This window comes from Mirounga leonina, unplaced genomic scaffold (genome assembly GCF_011800145.1).
Source record: "Mirounga leonina isolate KUSES-001 unplaced genomic scaffold, KU_Mleo_1.0 Mir_115, whole genome shotgun sequence".
In the NCBI taxonomy this organism is placed as follows: domain Eukaryota; kingdom Metazoa; phylum Chordata; class Mammalia; order Carnivora; family Phocidae; genus Mirounga; species Mirounga leonina.
Window position 1 is genome coordinate 1,793,734 of NW_023270268.1, and position 21,763 is coordinate 1,815,496.

The 21,763-nt window shown below is 37.9% G+C and overlaps 1 protein-coding gene across 31 annotated transcripts in view; it reads left to right on the forward strand.

Moving 5' to 3' along the window:
- Positions 1–21,763, forward strand: part of CLASP2 (cytoplasmic linker associated protein 2) — a 184,055-nt gene that overhangs the window by 154,480 nt on the left and 7,812 nt on the right. For all 31 annotated transcript variants that reach the window (XM_034991290.1, XM_034991484.1, XM_034991494.1 and 28 more), the window contains 6 exons: positions 5,168–5,311; positions 6,495–6,601; positions 8,202–8,355; positions 11,670–11,898; positions 19,119–19,312; positions 19,833–19,961. In XM_034991290.1, coding sequence (XP_034847181.1) covers positions 5,168–5,311; positions 6,495–6,601; positions 8,202–8,355; positions 11,670–11,898; positions 19,119–19,312; positions 19,833–19,961 — 957 coding nt within the window. The remainder of the gene's footprint in view (positions 1–5,167; positions 5,312–6,494; positions 6,602–8,201; positions 8,356–11,669; positions 11,899–19,118; positions 19,313–19,832; positions 19,962–21,763) is intronic.

Consider the following 21,763-nt stretch of genomic DNA (forward strand, 5'->3'; position numbering starts at 1 on the left):
CCACTACATCTGCAGTATGCCCTCCACTGAAGTCTTGAACCACTCAAAGTTATCCATGAGGGTTGGAATCAACTTTTTCCAAATTCCTGTTAATGTTGATATTTTGATCTCTTCCCAGGAATCACAAATGTTCTAAATGGCATCTAGAATGGCAAATCCTTTTTCAGAAGGTTTTCAATTTACTTTGCCCAGATCCATCATAGGAATCACTATCTGTGGCAGCTATAGCCTTACAAAATGTATTTAAGTAATAAGTCTTCAAAGTCAGAATTACTCCATGATCCATGGGCTGCAGAATAGATATTGTGTTAGCAGGCATGAAGACAACAGTAATTCTCATTGTACATCTCCATTGCAGCTCTTGCATGACCAGGCGCATTGTCAACGAGCAGTAATATTTTGAAAGGAATCTTTTTTTTCTCAGCAGTAGGTCTCAGCAGTGGCTTAAAATATTCAGGAAACCATGTTGTAAATAGACGTGCTCTCCCCCAGGCTTTGTTGTTCCATTTAGAGAGCACCGGAGAGTGGATTTAGCATAATTCCCAAGGGCCTTAGGATTTTCACAATGGTAAGTGAGGCAGTGGCTTCAACTTAAAGTCACAGGCTGCATTAGCCCATAACAAGAGAGTCACCCTGTCCTTTAGAGCCAGGCATTGACTTCTCTCTAGCTGTGAAAGTCCTAGATGGCATCTTATTCTAACATAAGGCTGTTCCGTCTACATTGAAAATCTGTTGCTTAGTGTAGCTACCTTCATGAATCGTCCTAGCTAGATCTTCTGAATAACTTGTTGGAACTTCTGTATCAGCACTTTGCTGTTCCACCGTGCAATTTTATGTTATGATGGAGATGGCTTCTTTCCTTAAACCTCATGAACCAACTTCTGGCTTCAAACTTCCATGGCTTCCTCACCAATCTCAGCAGAACTGAAGATAGTTAGGGTCTTGCTCTGGACGACACTCTGGCTTAAGGGAGTATTGTGGCCGCTTTGATCTTCTATCCAGACCACTAAAACTTTGTCTCTGTATCAGCAATAAAGCTGTGTTGCTTTTTTATCATTTGTGTGTTCACTGGAGTCAAGAACCTTTCCTTTGCAGTCACAAGTTGGCTGTTTGTCACAAGAGGCCTAGCTTTTGGCCTATCTCTGCCTTCCTCACTAAGCTTAATCATTTCTAGCTTTTGATTTAATGTGAGACACACGCAACTCTTTCTTTCACTTGAACATTTAAAGGCCATCATAGAACCATTAATTGGCCTCATTTCAATCAATTGTGTCTCAGGGAACAAGGAGGCCCAAGGAAAGGGAAAGAGATGGGAATGGCTGGTCAATGGAGAAGTCAGAACACACACAACATTTAGTGATTATATTCACCATCTCATACAAACATGATTTGTGGTACCCCAAAACAATTACAATAGTAACATCAGAGATCACTGATCACAGATCACCATACAAATATAAGGATGAAAAAGTTTGAAATGTTGCGAGGATTACCAAAATGTAACAGAGACATGGAGTGAGTAAATGCTATTTGAAAACGTGCGCCAATAGACTTGCTCAGCAGTGTTGCCACAAACCTCCAAAATATATAAAGAACTTAATACAACTCAGTACCCAAAAAACAATCTGATTTAAAAATGGGCAGAAGACATGAGCAGACATTTCTCTAAAGAAGACATATAGATGGCCAACAGACACATGAAAAGATGCTCCACATCACTCATCATCAGGGAAATGCAAATCAAAACTACAACAAGATATCATCTCACACCTGTCAAAATGGCTAAAATCAACAACACAGGAAACAAGTGTTGGCGAGGATGTGGAGAGTAACCCTCTTGCACTGTTGGTGGGAATGCAAATTGGTGCAGCCACTGTATGGAGGTTCCTCAAGAAAATTAAAAACAGAACTACCCTATGATCCGGGAATTGCAATATTGGTATTTACCCAAAAAATATAAGAACACTAATTCAAAGGGATACATGCACCCCTATGTTTATAGCAGCATTATTTACAATGGCCAAATTATGGAAGCAGCCCGTGTCCATCAGTGGATAAAGATGTTGTATGTATATATATACAATGGAATATTATTCAGCCATAAAAAAAATGGAATCTTGACGTTTACAATGACATGGATGGAACTAGAGAGTATAATGCTAAGCAAAATAAGTCAGAGAAAGAGAAATACTGTATGATTTCACTCATATGTGGAATTTAAGGAACAAAACAAGCAAAGGGGGAAAAAAAGAAACCAAGAAACAGACTCTTAACTATAAAGAATAAACTGAAGGGGCATCGGGCTGGTTCAGTTGGTGGAGCATGTGACTCTTGATCCCGGAGTTATAAGTTCAAGCCCCACGTTGGGTGTAGATATTACTTAAAAAAAATCTTTAAAAAGAGGGGCGCCTGGGTGACTCAGTTGGTTAAGTGACTGCCTTCGGCTCAGGTCATGATCCTGGAGTCCCTGGATCGAGTCCCGCATCGGGCTCCCTGCTCAGCAGGGAGTCTGCTTCTCCCTCTCCCACTCCCCGTTTGTGTTCCCTCTCTCGCTGTGTCTTTCTCTGTCAAATAAATAAATAAAATCTTAAAAAAAAAAAAATCTTTAAAAAGAAAAAACAAACTGAAGGTTACCAGAGGGGAGATTGGTCGGGGGATGGGTTAAATAGGTGATGGGGATTAAGGAGTGCACTTTTTTTTTAAGATTTTATTTATTTATTTGAGAGAGAGAGAATGAGAGACAGAGAGCATGAGAGGGAGGAGGGTCAGAGGGAGAAGCAGACTCCCTGCTGAGCAGGTAGCCCAATGCGGGACTCGATCCCGGGACTCCAGGATCATGACCTGAGCCGAAGGCAGTCGCTTAACCAACTGAGCCACCCAGGCGCCCCAGAGTGCACTTTTGATGAACACCGAGTGATGTATGGAATTGTTGAATTACTGTATTGTATACCTGAAAGTAATAACACTGACACTGTATGTTAACTAACTAGAATTAAAATAAAAGCTTAAGAAAAAAGAAATGGAATACAGTATTCTAATGAAGACCTGATTTATGTTGTGAAATAAGTAAATAAATGAATAAATAAAAATGCATCTAGTAAAGCAAATATGACACTAAAATATAAATTAACAAAAATGAAGGACTTTATCAGAATATACTAAAAATACTGCATTTTAAATCATACAACTTAAACCCATATTAATGCAGAAATAGACATATAGATCAATAGAACACAAAGGATCAGAGGATCAGAAACGGTTTGGTTTATATAGGAAGTTAATTCATGATAAGGGTGTCACTTCATGAGGGAAGGTATATGCATTGGAAAATGGTCTTAGAACAGTTGGCCTCTCTACCTCTGCAGGGAAAGAAAGCTGAGTTTCCTACACCAAAATAAAGCCTAGATGGAATAAAGTATACCTTAACAATCATTAATTCATTTGCTTAGAGTAACTTGAGGCAGTTTCAGTGTTGTTCCAAAAACACAGGATCATAAAGTTTTGTTTCAAAATACAAATAGTTTTTTGTTGTTTTTTTTTAAGATTTTATTTCAGAGAGAATGCTTGTGCGAGGGGGAGGAGGGGCAGAGGGAGAAAGAGAAGGCGGAGAATCTCAAGCAAACTCCCTGCTGAGTGTGGAGCCTGACACAAGGCTCTGTCTCACAGTACTTGAGGTCATGACCTGAACCAAAATGAAGAATCAGGCACTTAACTGACTTAGCCACCCAGGCGCCCCCCAAATAGAAGTAGTTTTATTTAAGTACTATTAACATGTTCGAGGACATACCCACACAATGTATATTGGGCTTATATTATAGCTGTTGTTTTATTATATTTTTCTTATTTTTTTTCCTGTTTATTATATTTTTCCTTCAGCGGTATATGATCGCCCTCTCCCAATTTCTTCATGTATAGAGTTCCATCATCTTTCAAGGCTGTGTTGTATAGTGTGCCATTGCTCCAATGTAACATAATTTAACCATTCCCCTAGTATTTTATATTCAGGTATCATAAACATAGAACACTTAGGTTTTCATAGAATGGGGTCTGAAAAGGTCCAGGACAAGATACACATATTTTCATCTGAGTCATGATTGTGAACTATTTGGATTTCTTCCTCCTCTCAGTTAAGTTTCTATGGTAATCTGAATTTCAAAGTTTGGCTTTCAGTAGTTCTGTTGATTACGTTAAAAGAAGAAAGTAAATTTATAAGTTTTCTTAACTGATCTGAATAAGCTTTGTTTTGTTCCCATTTCCACCAAAACATTATTTTCCATTTATATAAAATGAATAGTAAAGTATTAAGTTGCTCTGAATGGACTTTGTATAGCTTAGGGGGATATACAGGGTTCCCCCACTATCTAAAGTAGAATGTTCCTGTGAAACCTTTCATATGCCAAAATGGTGTAAAGCAAGGAAGCAATTCCATTAATTCATATGGAAAAACTTCTCAGACTTCCCAGACCCAAAAACATAGCATCTTTTAGGCTTTTCTGATACCTCAGGATACATCTTGCTAACAGACACACAAAATAAATCAAGATAAAGCACAGATGCTTACATACACAATTCAACAATACTATGGTGGCTTGATGCTGAGTGTAGTTCCTGGGGAAGGAGCTTGGTGGTACCATTCTCACTGCTCAGAATGAGTGCTGCCTTTATAAAGGCTCACTGCAAAACAAATGCTGAATACTATTTTTGCTTTTTGCCTTAAATGTAAAAGTGAAGAACTTCTTTGTTTTTCTTTTGGTACTGTTGTAGGTCTTTCATAAAAGCAGAGTGGTGTAGTGTGAACCTTTGAAAGGTGTAGGCTACCTGTACTTGTATATTTCCATCCATCTCTCTTCTTGTAATCATTTATGAGGAAAACTGAAGAAGTAGCATATATTGGTAGAATAACCCCAGAAACCAGTTAACTTTTGCCATTGAGTGCTAGATTGTATTTGTGACATTCTTTATATTCCCTTCTTACCTTCAAAAAATAAATGGCAGGCCAATAATTTTCTTACTCTCCCAACAAAGAAATTTGGAAGCATATAAGGACATCTTTTTCTGTGGGAAAGATGGCCTAATGCTATTGAACGGAATTGTTGAGTGAAGAAAATTGTCTCCTTTGAGTAACCAAAATATACATCTCTACTTATTCTATGTCTTTGTTTTCTAGGCAGCACAGTCAGTGCTGATTTCCTTATTTGAACTCAATACCCCAGAGTTTACAATGTTATTAGGAGCTTTACCAAAAACTTTTCAGGATGGTGCTACAAAGCTTCTTCATAATCACCTACGAAACACTGGAAATGGAACCCAGGTATCTTTCAGTTATTTTCTTGACTGTTACGTGATGTGATGGTTTCAACAGCAATTGCTTTCTTTTACATGAAGCAAACTTTTGATCCAAGTGTATAATTTTTACATCTGTATTAGGCAACATCTCCTAAGCAGTATTAAATACAGTCCTGGAAAGAACATAGTCCTTAGGCTTGTCATGTTTATGTTGTAATTTGGTATACATTTGGTTGGTGGTGAACGATGGCCAGGGTATGAACAAGGAAAGCAAACCAGTCCTTATTTGAGGACTAGAAGGGATGATTTGGTTAACAATAAGATCCTAAGAAGGTAGGGCTTTAAAAGAAGGTGTTTGTGGGTCCATAGTTGCTTGAATACAGAATTTTGTTTTGGGGAGGTAAGGTCTGAATAAATGAAACATTACAGTGTTATATGTACCTAAATGGCAAGAATCATTTACATAATATGCCTAAAAAATTAAACTTAAGTTTTAAAAAGACGTATTTGATCATGTATAAAGAAAAATTAGATGCACTTATGGCAGGCTTAATGTAAAGTCTGAGGGTTAAAAACAATCTAGAACAATTTCTTGGGACTAAAGTTGGTTATCTTTTTAAAAGGAGAGGGATTGTTTATATCTTAAGAGGTAGGCAAAATAATAATAACAAATTTTACTTTGCGAAAATCATTTATAAAGCAAACTCAAGGAGGAATAAAATTTGAATATTAGTAATGGTTGGAGGAAGGAAATTGGCTTAGAATGAGAGGCTAATTTAAAATTGTCAGTTTGAGGGGAGTATCTGGCTGGCTCAGTCTGTAGAGCATGCGACTCTCAATCTCAGGGTCATGAGTTCAAGCCCCATGTAGGGCAGGGAGCCTACTTAAAAAATATTTTTTTTAATTTAAAAATTAATTAATTAAAATAGTTTGGGATCCTGTTGAATCTGTGAGAAGGAAGATGTTGATAATATTTGAGAGCAGGAAGTGGGTGAAGAAAACAAAAAAGACTAAAGAGGTAGATTTCTGAATGGGGAGAAAGTTTTTCCCTATCGAAAGCAAAGATAAGTACCTGATTATTTAAAATACTGACCTACAAATATGGCTCTTTCATATTGTTCAACTTCTTGATTGCATGGCTTCCTTAAGAGCCTTTTAGTTGAACTTAACCTGTCGTATGTTAATATTTACTTGACTCCCCCAATCAGGGTTCCATGGGGAGTCCTTTGACGAGACCAACACCACGTTCGCCAGCCAACTGGTCCAGTCCTCTTACTTCTCCTACCAATACATCACAGAATACTTTATCTCCAAGGTAATAAAAGGGTTATTTTCCCTCATGGCTTGTGTTTGCCGATTCCCATTCTTAGACAACAGACACTAATATAATTCCACTTGATTTCCACTTGACTTGAAAGGTCTTGTTGACACATAGAAACTTAGCAGATTCAAAAAACTTTAAGTATATTCCAAAACTAACCTTTTAAATGAAAATAATGCATAGGATATCTAATTTTTATGTAAGTGAAAAGAAAACTTACACAGCTTTTGTAAATTAGTGCTTGAAGCATTAAATGGAGTAGTTATGTTTCTCAGATATGCTTATAGACAAAATCAAAAATAGAGAAGAAAAAAGAAGGAAAGGCTAAATATAAAATGGCATTATGTCTGTGTCTTTAGGAAAGAATGTGACTGTGAGATTGGTCCTTAATCTAAAATATAAGCTGTGTAGAATTTTCACACACTTATGCAGTTCAAGCATTGGCTGTATTTAAGATGAAGTTCTTAATATTTTTTCCCTTTTGCTGGCCTTTTAAAAAATCATTTGCGGGCACCTGGATGGCTCAGTTGGTTAAGCAACTGCCTTCGGCTCAGGTCATGATCCTGGAGTCCCTGGATCGAGTCCCACATCGGACTCCCTGCTCAGCAGGGAGTCTGCTTCTCCCTCTGACCCTCCTCTCTCTCATGCTCTGTCTCTCATTCTCTCTCTCGCAAATAAATAAAATCTTAAATAAATAAATAAATAAATAAATAAAAATAAATAATCATTTGCATAGTAGTCCATATTTACTAACATAGTTATTAACTTGATTTTATTAGCCATATATCATAGCATGCTTCATCATATTTATTACAATTTATAGGATACTTCATCAGCATCTAAGGAAGAAAAATACATTGCAAACTTAACATCTAGGTTATTATTCCTTGTGACACACGTAACAATTTGATGGCTAAATTCCAGCTTCAGTTGAGTTTTAGAATTTGACTATAGAAGTAATGTCAGTAACATATATGTTCAGTGTTAAAACTTCTCTTCCTTCCTATAAATTTGTGTAAAATACATTTATCTTCTCTTTCAGCTGTACCATTATTGTCAGTTAATCACAGGAGTTAGCAAACTTTCTGTAAAGGGCCATATGGTAAATATTTCAGGCCTTGTGGGCCATGCAGTCTTTGTTACCTCTACTCAGTTTTGCTGTTACAGTGTGGAAAATAGCTGTAGCAGATACCTGAATAAATAAGTGTTGCTGGTTCCAATACGATTTAATTTATAGACACTGAAATAAGAATTTTATATGATTTTCATTGGAAAAGTGTTAGGAAATGTTATTTTGACTTTTCTCTCAACCATTTAAAAAGTAAACATTTTTAGATTTCAGAGGTCATGGTTTGCTGACCCCTGGTTAATCGGAACATTTTTGAAGGTGACAGACAAACCGGGTGTTAAGGGCTATGCATTTAGAGTCGTTATAAGCTGCCCTTGGGGGGTGGACAAGGGGACATATACCTTAACCATTTAAAGTTGTCAGGTTTGGTTTTGTTTTGCTAATTATGTTTTGGGGATCCTACATAATCTCAAATGTGTTTGTGTTTTAAAACTATACATAAATAATTAGTTGTCTTTTTCATAGTGCATTTGATTATGACACAGAAAATATGAACTCTGAAGATATTTATAGCTCTCTTAGAGGTGTCACTGAAGCAATTCAGAATTTCAGCTTCCGTAGTCAAGAAGATATGAATGAGCCATTGAAAAGGGATTCTAAAAAAGATGATAGTGATTCTGTGAGTATTTGAATATTCTTACATTGCAGGCTTTTCCATTAAGAGGTGTTTTTTTTTTAAGATTAATTATTTATTTGAGAGAGAGAGTAAGCTCAAGCAGGGCAGGGGGAGGGCAGTGGGAGAGGGAGAGATTCTTTTTTTTTTTTTTTTTTTTTAAAGATTTTATTTATTTACTTGAGAGAGAGAGAACACATGAGAGGGGATAGGGTCAGAGGACGAAGCAGACTCCCCGCCGAGCAGGGAGCCTGATGCGGGACTCGATCCCGGGATTCCAGGATCATGACCTGAGCCGAAGGCAGTCGCTTAACCAACTGAGCCACCCAGGCGCTCGAGGGAGAGATTCTTAAGCAGGCTTCATGTCCAGCAGGGAGCCTGACGCAGGGCTCAATCCCATGACCCTGTGATTGTGACCTGAGCTGAAATCAAGAGTCAGACATTGAACTGACTGAGCCACCCAGGTGCCCCTCATTAAGAGATCTTTGTTGGATTTTTTTTTTTTTTTTAACTTTGCTTTCTGTCATTTTTCAGATGTAACTTTTTAAGGGATCAGTCACTCTGCAAGCATTCACTGAGTATCTACACATGCCAGGCACTGTTCTGGGTCTTGGATTTAACAAGGCAAAGTTGCTGCCTTCAAGTTCCTTATAAATTTTCGGATAGAGATGAGTACTATTGAATTTTATGTTAGAACACAAAGTAAATCTATTTTAGATTATTTGGTCAGGGAAGACCTCTCCCAGTCAGTGGCATTTGCTTTGAGAATAAATAAAGCCATACAAGATCTAGGAGAGAATAATTCCATAAAAGAAGTGGCAAGTGCAAAGACATTTAGATGGGAACAAGTTTTGCATAGTTGGGAACTGGGACGAAAGACAGTGTTGTTGGGCTGTTGTGAAAGAGTTGGGGGGTGGCACATGGGCCAGATCACATGAGTCTTATAAGACTAAATACATTTAGGTATTTATTTTCCCATTAAGTGTAGTGATAGAGATTTGCATCATCAGTTTGTAGGGCTCCAGTTGAGAATGTTATGACCCATTGGTGAATATTGTTTAGTTTGTTGCTTCTGCCATCATACAAAGAGTAGTTGTTTTGGGTCGGGGAGGGGGAAAAAAGAGTAGTTGTTTTGTACACTGCTGCTGAAGACTTTGCTCAAAACAAGCCATCCCATTTCCTACGGAATCTGTGGTTCCTCAGTGTTTGCAGAATTGTAGAACTCTGCAGTGCTTCAGCACATCTCTAAAGGGCTCCCTCCTCTGCCTTCCTGACTGCTTTCCTGCTGTTGTTTTTCTCCCAATGCCTATCTGGCAGATGGTCCTACTAAACTGGGTGCCAAAAACCAGCTTACCACTCAGATTTGAGGTTCCCCACCGCAAAAGCTACATGAAGTAGCAATAACAGTTTAGTAATACAAATCACTGCTTGAGACTTTTTTTTTCCTCAGAAATAGCAGGATACAGTGTGGGGAGCTCAAACAGTGGATTCTGGCAGAAGTGAGTTTAAATTTCAGTTCCTGGCAGTTATTAACTAATCATATATTTTCACTTCTAAGCCTCAATATCTTCATTAAGAAAATAAGGATATTACTGCCTACCTTAAAAGTTACTGTAAGTGTAATAAATTATATGACTCATTAGCTACATCCAGCTGCTTGTTTGAACTTCTCATCTTTTCCCCTAGAGCTCCTCTTTTCTGTTTCAGTTGATAGGAGCACAAGTTGCTCAGCCAAAAACCTTGGACCAAGGAGTTGTCCTTGTCGCCTTTCTGTCATCCTCCATACTCTATCAGGAAATCTGCTGGTTCTGTTTTCAGAATATATCCAAAATCTATCCACTTCCCATCCCTGCTATTCTGGCTTGAAACATCATCATCAATTCTCTCACCTGGGTTATTAAAATAGGCACCTAACTGGCCTTCTTGATTGTGCCCATTGGCCTCCTGTCATCCGTTCTCACTCCTTGACTTATAACTCCATAGGAGGTCCGAATAAAAGCCAAAGTCTACACAATAGGCTTTTCCCCCTGTTACCCGTCTGGTCTCATCTACTTTCCTCTGCTCCAACCACACTGGCCCCCTTGCTATTCCTTGAACTCCCTGGGCATGCTCTTGCCTCAGGGCCTTTGTCTTGGCTATTCACTCTGTCTTAGACATCTTTCCTCCAGATAGCTCGATGGCTGATTTCCTCACTTCCTTCAAGTCTTTGTTCAAATGGCTTACTCTGACCCTAATCTAATCTGCACCCTCCTTCCTCCCACCACAGTACTCATGATCCCTTTAATCCTGCACTGCCTCCCATACACTAATCACCTTCTACCATACCGTATACTTTACTCATTCATTATGTTTGTAAATATCTGTCCCCCCACTAGAATGTAAACTCCATGAAAGTGGACATCATTCTCTCTTTTGTTCACTAATATAGCCCCACTGCAAGGAATAATGCCTGGCACGCAGTAGGAGCACAGTACATATTTGAACAATATTTGTAAAGCACCTAAGTAATGGCTTAAGACATAGTTGCTGTGAGTAGACAGTGACGGTGGTGATATTGATGGTAGTAATGATTTTCATACTAGTATTAGTATCAGTGTTAGTATTGATGTTTTGGTAAGTATGTTAATGCATTCAAACTTCATCAGGCATCTTTTCAAAAGTTATAGTCCTTGAGGCCATTTTTTAAAAAAAAAATTTTATTCTCTTGTACTTTGTTGACATGTTGTCATTGTGTAATTTACTACCTTAATAATGGACTCTGGCAGCTTTTAGTTCTGTGTTGCTAATGAAAGTCCTTTTATATCTTTAACTGGCATAGAGAAGCTTTTGGTAATCCCACTGAATATTGTTTGGTCAAGCCATTAGCAAGGGAACTATAGGAATCATTAGAAACAGCATTCTTTTATGATTTTTATTTGCCCTCACAGCTGTGGGGGGGGGGGGGTTTACATCTTTAAATGTTGACATTTTATTTTAAATAAGTTTTAACTTATGTTGATTTCATTACTTAATTTTTTTCAGCTGTTTATTACCTTTTTTAAAATAGACTTTGAAGCAGTAGAGAAACATCTTTAGAATTTCAAAGAGATACTTAAAAATGAATTAATCTGTAGGATGCCTGGGTGCCTCAGTCGGTTTAGGCATCTGACTCTTGATTTCAGCTCAGGTCATGATCTCAGGGTCGGGTCGTGAAGTTGAACCCCTTCTTTCTCTCTCTCTCCCTCTGTCCCTACCCCCACTTTCTCATAAATTAAATAAAATAAATAAATGTTTTTTGAAAAATGAATTAATTTCCTATGCCTTCTCCTCCCCATTAATAGATCTGTGGTGGTCCAGGGATGCCTGACCCAAGAGCAGGAGGTGATGCTACTGACTCAAGCCAAACAGCCCTTGATAATAAAGCTTCATTGCTCCATTCAATGCCTGCTCACTCCTCTCCTCGCGCTCGAGACTATAATCCATATAACTACTCAGATAGCATCAGTCCCTTCAATAAGTCTGCCCTCAAGGAAGCCATGTTTGATGATGATGCCGACCAGTTTCCTGATGGTAGGTTCTGGGTCATATTTTGTGTTTTAGAGGACTGGTAATCAATGAAACAAAAGAAATACACATGCTCTTTTATTATAACTCCCAAAGAAGTAAGGAGCTTTGGGATGGGAATGTTTCTCCCATCTTTTAGGAGCTCATTTCTAGTGGTTTGATAGTTTTCTACCCCAGAATGAGAAACAGGGTAATCCTGAGATCATCCTCAAAATCAGGAAAACCTTACTGACTGCCCAGAAACAACTGAAATCAATTGTAGCTTATAAATTTAGTTTATCTCTAGACACAATTCAGTCATTAATTTTTATACCAGCATGACAAAACCCTTTGAAGAACTACCCATTCTTCATAATAGCCCTTTAATAAAGTGTGAAATCATAAACTCTAGTAAGATGCATTCAAGACCAAATGGGAGGTAAGCTACCATTAGAATTTGGAGCCAGCTTGGGACGAGCTTTACACTTTCAGTGGCTTCTACCAAGGGTGTGGGACGAGCTCTTACACTCACAGTGGCTCGGAACAAGGGCATAGGACTAAGTTCTAACACTTACTAAGCTGTCCAGCCTGGTATTTGTTTGACTGTCCAGAGTGTCACATCTGAAAGAGGGTGGAGATGTGCTACCTACCTGCCCTTCCAATTACAGTACACAGTTAGGTTCACATAAAATGTATAAAGACTGATATAAAACATTGCAAATGGTTTAGGTATTTTTAATAAGGAATTACATTTATTCTCTACAAATTACATAATTCATTAATTTTTTTTATTGAAGACTCAAGTAATATAAAGTAATAGATAACTATGTGGGTAAATTTGAAAGTACCCCCCTTACCAGTCTCATGATACTATACTTAGGTAGTTTTTGTTTTCCTTTGTTCCCCCAGTATTGCTGTCAGTGAACATATTCTGCATAAACTTTTATGCACATACATAAGTAATTTACTCTAAGAGATTCCTAGAGATAGAATTGCTCGATTAAGAGATAATGTAAGTTGAAATTTTTAGAGTTACTACCCAATTACCAACTCAAAACACTTGGCCAGTTTAGGTAGTGCTGATTTCCTCACCAGCACAGAATGTTCAGACCTTTTAAAATTTTGACACCCATCACCATGATGGATATAAAATAGTCCATCCTAATGAGCATTTCCTTAATTATTAGGAAGACTGAGAACTTAGATATCAGAAATATTTTTTTAATTTTTGTAATTTGGTAAGTGGAAAAATCTCTTCATTTTTATTTCTTTGATTACCAGTAAGGTTGACGAATCATGTTTTTACCAATATGTCATTTTAAGAGTCTTAATATATCACAGTTACCACAAAGGCAAAATTATGACAACTTGCCAAACTAAGTCTGAATTACATAAGAATCTATAAAATTGCCAAAATGATTCACTTTGGTGTGTTTTGATTTTTCACAAGTGGTTAACTCTGTTACTGAGGTTTAGTCACAATAGCAGCAAAACAGGAGGGAATAAATTGGACCTAGCATGAGCGTGTCCTTTAAACCCTCCCTTGCTGCAACAGCATGGTAAACTGAGACCTAGTTTTGGCAGCTTTAATTGTTCTTAAATTATTTATGTACAGAGGTCACACGCTGGCAGACCAAATTGGTTCCACTGACATTTCTTGCCTTGGCTGCAATATATATGTGTGTGTGTGTATATATATATATATATATATATTTTTTTTTTTTTTTAACAATCAAAAGTGTAAAAGATGATACAACACAAAAACTTTTCCTTGAGCCATTTGAGGGTAAGCTGTCAAACTGATCACCCCAAATACTTTAGGATGTACTTTCCATAAACAAAGACATTCTCCCACATAACCACAATATACTCATCCAAATCAGGTAATTATCATCAGTACATTAATAACCACCTGCCCATTAACCCCATTAGAGTTTTGTCAGTTGTCCCAGTGATACCTTCTAGCCAGAGGATCCACTTCAGAATCTCACATTGCATTCAATCATGTCTCTATTGTCTTCTTCAGTGTTCAGTCTTTCCTTTGTTCTTGTGACCGTGGCACTTTTGAAGGTCAGAGACCAATTATTTTGTAGCATTTCCCTCAATTTAGGTTTGTCTGATGTTTTCTCGTGATTGGATTCAGGTCATGTGCTCTTGGCATCAGTGTCCCAGAAGTGATAGTGCATTCTTCAGGTAATACACAATTTCACTTTGCCCTTTGGTGATATAAACTTTGGTCACTTGATTATGGTGGTGCTTACCAGGCTTCTCCACTGTGAAGTTACTCATTCTGTAATTAATAAGTCTTGTGGGGAGGTACTTTAAAACTGTATTAAAATTTATTCATTTAAAAAGTTTCATTCACAAATTTCTAACTGTATGAACTCATGGTTTGCATTGTATTCAGTGGGTTATAATTTGTAACGATCATTTATTTTGATGCTCAAATTGTCTTTGATTTGACCTGTTCTTTTGACATGTCCCCATCCTTGCATGCTGGCATGACAAAATGTTGTCCTGTCCCTGCTTCAGTCCTGGAATCAATCATTTCTCCAAGGAGCGATCTTTGGTTTCATTTAATAGAAAGTGGTCTTTAAAGGCTAGAGTCTGGGCATGAGGTGTACTCACTGCTAGTGGGATATCACTATTCCCAAGACCTCTCAGTGGCCAGAGCTAAGGAATGTGTGTGTGGTGTATGCATACACACACTGATTTACATCTGTTTATTTCTGTATCAAAAGCTATGAGTTTACTCCAATTCCAATTTAGCACCATAAGATTAATTCTAATTTCCTCCTTTTCCATATTGATAAAGCCCTTTTTTCTGACACTGAGAAACCTGGCTTTCATCATCCTTAATATCCTCCTGTATGTAGCCAGTTTTCGATCTCTGCAACTACCTCCTCACCTTGCTGGGCTCTGCCACTCCACGTGGACACCCTCAACTTGCTTGGGCTCTGACAGGTCACACCTGGTCACCACTCCATGTGGACACCCTTCTTTCCCTGGCTGAGCTCTAAAATTCCATACTTTGCCACTCTCACCTGTGGAAGGAAGCCCTGCTTACTCTGCTCAGGAATCTGTGTCCCCAGGCCTAGTCATTTATAATTTTGATGATTGGAAAAAATCTCTTTATTTATGAGGCTGAGGAATCGTGTTTTTACCAGCTGCTTATGTTACGAGAGTTAATATATCATAAAGCCAAAACTATGACAGCTTAGCAAGATTACCCACTTGGGGGACGCCTGGGTGGCTCCAGTCAGTTAAGCATCTGCCTTCGGCTCAGGTCATGATCCTGGCGTCCTGGGATCGAGTCCTGAGTTGGGCTCCTTGCTCAGCAGGGAACCTGCTTCTCCCTCTGCCTGCCACTCCCCCTGCTTGTGGGTTCTCTTCTCTCTGCACCAAATAAATAATTAAAATCTTTAAAAAAAAAAAAAAAAAAGATTGCCCACTTAATAACTGACTGATTCTCTTTTCCTTTACTAAAGATCTTATATTTTCCATTTGTTAAAGGAAGACATCTTTGGAAATTATGTAACTGAAATCCAAACTGGGTAGAATATTTTTGAACTTGAGAAAATTATTTCTTCGCAGCATAATACTTGATTGATTTCTGAAACATAAGACAGCCATTTTATGTTGAACACTCTCTGAAAATGGATAAGCCATTAGTTAAGCAAAATAGTAGTTGCTCTAAACTTCATATAGCAATTATTTATTGCTTATGTTCATTTTTAAATTTGAGATAGGGAAGACCTTGTTTGACATTATTTTATTGTGAACATTGCTAACGTCACCCATTCTTTTTAATTTTATTGACCGCCATTGCTCTTTTGATTTTCCTTCCATGTCTGCCCCAATGCAAAATTTCTCCTCCTTTTTTTGTTTTTAAAGTCCATAACTTTTGGCAGGAGATAATAATTTTGTTCAAGTCAGAATTTCCATAAAAAGAAATTGTTTTGAAATTCTGAGACTTATTTAGTATGTTATTCAGATGTTCCTATACACATTACAGACAGATAACACACATTAGTGATAAATTTTTCAAAATTAATGAGTCAGAAGAATTTAAAACTCCACTAATGTCCACATCTAATTACGATCTTTGTAAAGTTTACCAGGGACTATAATATTCCAGAATAACACTGTTAGTGAAGATGGTTCTGTTATTCAAGAGAGACTTATATCAAAGTTTGCCAATGAAAAGAATATCCCATATTTTTTCAGCACTGCAACAGAAATATCACAATTGTAATCATGCTAATATCTGTCATAAGAACAAAGAAAATTAATATTAGTTTATGGTGTTCCAAGCACAGGTCTTCACTGTGACCATAGGAAGTCAGTGCTCTCTGCCTATTTTACTCATAAGAAAACTGAGCCTCCGCAGTAATTAAGAATGTGCGTTTGTTACACAAAGTAAGAGGTACAGGTTTAGTGGGACTCCAGAGCCTTTCTTTTCGCATGACCAGGATGCCTCTCATGAGGAAATACAGTTGGTTACCTTTAGGTTTATCTCATTTGTATCATGTAAATCAGTTTTGTAACAAAATATTTGTTTTCTTTGGCAGAAATTATTTTCCTGTTAGTCATCTGTTCAGACCATTTTATGTCAAGTCATTTCTGATTATCTCCTAGAGTAATTACAAAGCCTATATTCATGGAGAAAAGAGCTGCATTCCTTTGAAAGCATTTTGTGTGTGTGTGAATTCCCTTTATTGAGCTGAAATAAAATACACTCTTACCAGAATGATCCTCTGACATCTGTGGAAGTCTGATGACATGACTTTGCAGGAGTGACTTCTGTGAGATTTATGGAGATGCATTTGTCCTGCCGCAGTAGCTGCTGTTAAAGCAGCAGTACTGTTCCAGTGTTGGTCTATATAATGAAATTATTTCTAAGACAGTTTTTATCCTTCAAGTTCAGATGTCATCTTTGAACACAAATTTCTTTTTTATGGTTTGTTCTGCATTTTACAGAGGTTCTTCCAAAACCCTAATTTGGTTTACCTTGGTGATCATTCTTACCAGACTATCTCTCATTTTGAAGTTCAGCAATCATATTCTGTGCTCTGTGTATGAGGTTGTTAGTGCTCTAATTGTAGTTCCATGAGCGTTGTCATAATAAACTTCCTTTTTAATAGTTAGTGAATGTTGTCACTACATTTTGGTTCAGTTTCCCTTCCCTATCATCTGTTACTTTTACTCTAGTTGGATTCATCTATTCTTTTTTTATTTTGGGGGGTGGGGTGGTGGGGGAAAGGGCAAAGGCAGAGGGAGAGCTAATCTTAAGCAGGCTCTGTACCCAGCCCGGAGCCCAACATGGGGCTCAGTCTCACGACCCTGCTGTAATGACCTGAGTCAAAATCAAGAGTCATACGCTTAACCGACTAACCCACCCAGGCGCCCCTGAACGCATCTATTCTAATGGTTCAGCTTGATTTCCTTTCCTCAGGTTTCCGAGTCCCCTTAAGTAAAATATAATTTTTCTTTCCCCTACTTGTAGGTGTGGGTTCCCTGCAACCTGTAATGTCAGACCATTGGTATCTCTAGGTCAGTGGCTAACCAGCTGGCAGGATGAGGCACAATAGTTCATTTTTGGGAAGTGGGCTCTTTCCTCTTGAGCCTTTGCTTTTGTAGGCAACAGCTATCTCCCAGATGCTAGATCCACAAGCCTTCTCTGACCTATTAGGACCAGCATAAGTGGCAGCCCTTTCCTATGAAAGACCAGCATGTTCTTGCCAAGTGGACCTACAACAGTATAGCTCCATGCCGTCAACTGTCTTCCCTGGAGATTCGGGAGAGGGAGTAACCCCAGGTGTAACTTCCAAGCTCAGGCACCATATTCTGTGGTTATTTTATTCCAGAGGAGTTAAGGAAAAGAGTCTATGGCACAAGCTCAGGCCACTGTCTGCCGAAGTCCCAGAAGGGCTGAATTTGTCATTTATTTTATCAACAAAAGAATTTAGGAAGAATTCTGGTATTTTGTAATGTTTTAATATGAGCTTTGGGATGTAACTGTCTTTCCTACAAAAATTATTCAAAGCACCATAAGTATCCTCTAACATTCATAAAATTCATGAGTTCATGATTATACTTTAAAAAAGAAAGCAAAAACAAATGAAAACTCTTTGATAATCATTATGCCCAACTCTCATCTCTGAATTTAAGGGAAAATATTAAGTATTTATTCTGCCTCTTCTATCAAACTATATTTCAGGATAATCAAAATAGCTCTAGTTGATAAAATTACTCTCTACAGAAGAATTCCAGCCCATTTTTAATTCCTAATAAAATAATTCATCAGTGGGTGAAGCCATTACTCAAAAGATTGGTTGGGGTGCCTGGGTTGCAGAGTCGGTTAAGCATCCAACTCTTGGTTTTTGCTCAGGTTGTGACCTCAGGGTCATAAGATCCAGCCCTGCATTGGGCTCAGCTGGAGTCTGCCTGATATTCTCTCTCCCTCTCCCTCTGCCCCTCCCCCCCACTCACATGCACCTACTCTCTCTCACTTACTCTCTCAAATAAATAAATCTTAAAAAAAAGATTATTTTTAGGGGGGTAGTGCCTGAGTGGCTTAATCCATTGGATGTCTGACTCTTAATTCTGGCTCAGGTCATGATCTCCGGGTTGTGGGATCAAGCCCCACATCAGGCTCTGTGCTGGGCATGGAGCCTGCTTAGGATTCTTTCTCTCCCCCACCCCTTAACAGCTCCCCCACCCCGGCCAAGGGCACTCTCCCTCTCTTAAAAAAAAATTTTTTTTTTTTTAAAGATTGATGGGGAACTTTACAATGGTGGGATCAAGTTGTCACCACTTAAATCCAGTGGTCATTATTAATATCACTAAAAATGGAGTACCCAAACATTGTGAGCCTCCTGGCACGACACCATAGAAATGCGTACTGATGTATGTAAGGATTAAATGATCTATTTGCCATTTACTAGAAATATTTCAGGAAAAAAAGTGGGGAGGGACGAAGATGAAGTAAGAATGGTAAAATCTTGATAATTCTTAAATCTGGGTGAGGGCATATAGGGGTCCATTATATTTTTTCCTTATGTGAATTTTCATTATAAAAAGTTTTAAACTAGAATTGGTGTTTTCAAGATGACAAACTGGAAAAGAAAATTAGTCATTTTTTTTCTTAAAATTAACATTGTCTGTTTCGTAACGTTATAAAGTTGTCATCCCCATACTTAGCTGACCTATAAAGTTACAGAATTAACATTATGTCCTCTTGCCAGATCTTTCCCTAGACCACTCTGACCTGGTCGCAGAGCTATTGAAGGAGCTGTCTAACCATAATGAACGTGTAGAAGAAAGAAAAATCGCCCTCTATGAACTCATGAAACTGACACAGGAAGAATCTTTTAGTGTTTGGGATGAACACTTCAAAACAATATTACTTCTATTGCTTGAAACCCTTGGGGATAAAGAGGTAAATGGCAGGATATGTAAATAATAGCCTGTTTTTCCTGTCTTGGATTGCCTGTCCTTGCCTGTTAATCAAGAGCTACACGGATTTGGAAATTGGGAAAATCAGTCTCTTTTACTGCTTCTTCCTGTGTGAAATTTTCATTTTGAATACTTTTTCTTCTAAACCAATAGGCTCAATGATTTTGAACAGTTGACAATGGGAAAAATGAAAGGTTGCTGGTAGTATTTTTATAGGAAAGTACAAGTTACTTGTTTTGCATATTTAAACTAGTTGTTCAGAAGTGTAATTTCTTTTCTCATAGGATATTGTTGGTTCTTGATCTCCTACAAGTATAAAAAGTGTGATTCAAGTTTTCAACTAGAGATGTGAACACTTAATTATGTAATATACCATATACTTTGTACAGTTGTCCAGGACTTATCCCTGCCCCAATGTTAAGACCCTTAAGTTACAGAAATGGAAAATGTAGAAGATTGTCTATAACCCAAAATATTAAAAACATTAAAATATTTCTTCTTAGCCTACAATCAGGGCTTTGGCATTAAAGGTTTTAAGAGAAATCCTAAGGCATCAACCAGCCAGATTTAAAAACTATGCAGAACTGACTGTCATGAAAACATTGGAAGCACATAAAGATCCTCATAAGGAGGTAAGTTACCAGACCATTAAATTATTATTTTACTCTCAGTACTTCTGATATTATTGCATGAAACATATAAACATTGCTTAAAGAATACCCTTGAAGAGTATCGATCATTCAGTCAAATGAACACTTAACTTTGATGTTCCAGGTAATATATCTAATGAAGATGCAATCATATTTTTTTATTAAATGAATTATGGTGATATCATGGTCTTTCACCTAAAATAAGCCAGCTCTAGGACATAATCTTGATTTCATTTTTCCTTCTTAATTTGACTTGTAGTTTTCTAATTTAGAATTCACCAACCGTCACTGTCCACTTACCAATAAGAATTTTTGAAATAAGTAATGAAGACAAGAATCATTATTATTTTAAAGTGGTAAAGTGCCTATAGGAGCTAGATGTCTGTTCAGAGTTTATTCAATAAAATAATGAGGACAGCTTTCCTGAAGGGAGTCCTGTAAATCTGTCTCATCTATCTGTCTTTTTATTTATAGTTGTGTAAAAAAAAATTAGACTTTTTAAGCTTTTATTTAAATTCCAGTTAGTTAACATACAATATTATATTAGTTTCAGGTGTACAATATAGTGATTCAACACCCAGTGCTCATCACAGCAAATGTACTCCTTCGTCCCATCACCTTTGTCACCCTTCCCCTCCCCCACCTCCCCTCTGGTGACCAGTTCTCTATACTTGAGGATCTGTTTCTTGGTTTGTCTCTCTCTCCTGTCTCATCTCTTTATAGTTGTAATATACCCATCACCATCAATTATGTTGATGATATAACCCTGAGGATTTTTATTAAGTTTCAGAAATAATTAGAAAAGGAAATTTCAAATAGAGACTGCAGTTCTAAGAGAAAGCACCAGAGCAGTAGCATTAGGTGCCTCTGGTAGAACCAAGACATAAGCGAAAGAGGTCAAAAAAAGGAAAGTTAAAAAATAGCAGTGAGACAAAATAGATCAAAACTAAATGTAAGAGCTGAAACTATAACTTTCAGGAGAAATAGGTGTAAATCTTTGTCATCTTGGATTAAGCAGTAGTTTCTTAGACATAACACCAAAAGCACAAGTAGCCAACAACAACAACAAAAACATAAATTGGACTTTATCAAAATTTAAAACTTTTGTGCTTCAGGATGCCCAGGTGGCTCAGTTGGTGGAGCATACGACTCTTGATCTCAAGGTTGTAAATTCAAGCCCCACATTGGGTGTAGAGATTACTTAAAAATAAAATCTTTTGAGGGCACCTGGGTGGCTCATTTGGTTAAGCATCCCACTCTTGGTTTCGGCTCAGGTCATGATCTCAGAGTCCTGAGACCATGCCCCATGTTGGGCTCTGCACTCAGTTGGGAGTCGGTTTGAGATTCTGTCTCCCTCTTCCTCTGCTCCTCATGCTCGCTCTCTTGCTCAAATAAATAAATCTTTAAAAATATATATATAATAAAGGGGCACCTGGGTGGCTCAGTCATTAAGCGTCTGCCTTCGGCTTAGGGTCCTGAGATCGAGCCCCACATTGGGCTCTCTGCTCAGCGGGAAGCCTGCTTCTCCCTCTCATACTCCCCCTGTTTATGTTCCCTCTCTTGCTGTCTCTCTCTCTCTGTGTCAAATAAATAAATAAAATCTTCAAAAATAAATATATATAATAAAATATTTTTTAGGGCGCCTGGGTGGCTCAGTTGGTTAAGCGACTGCCTTCGGCTCAGGTCATGATCCTGGAGTCCCGGGATCAAGTCCCGCATCGGGCTCCCTGCTCAGCAGGGAGTCTGCTTCTCCCTCTGACCCTCCTCCCTCTCATGCTCTCTGT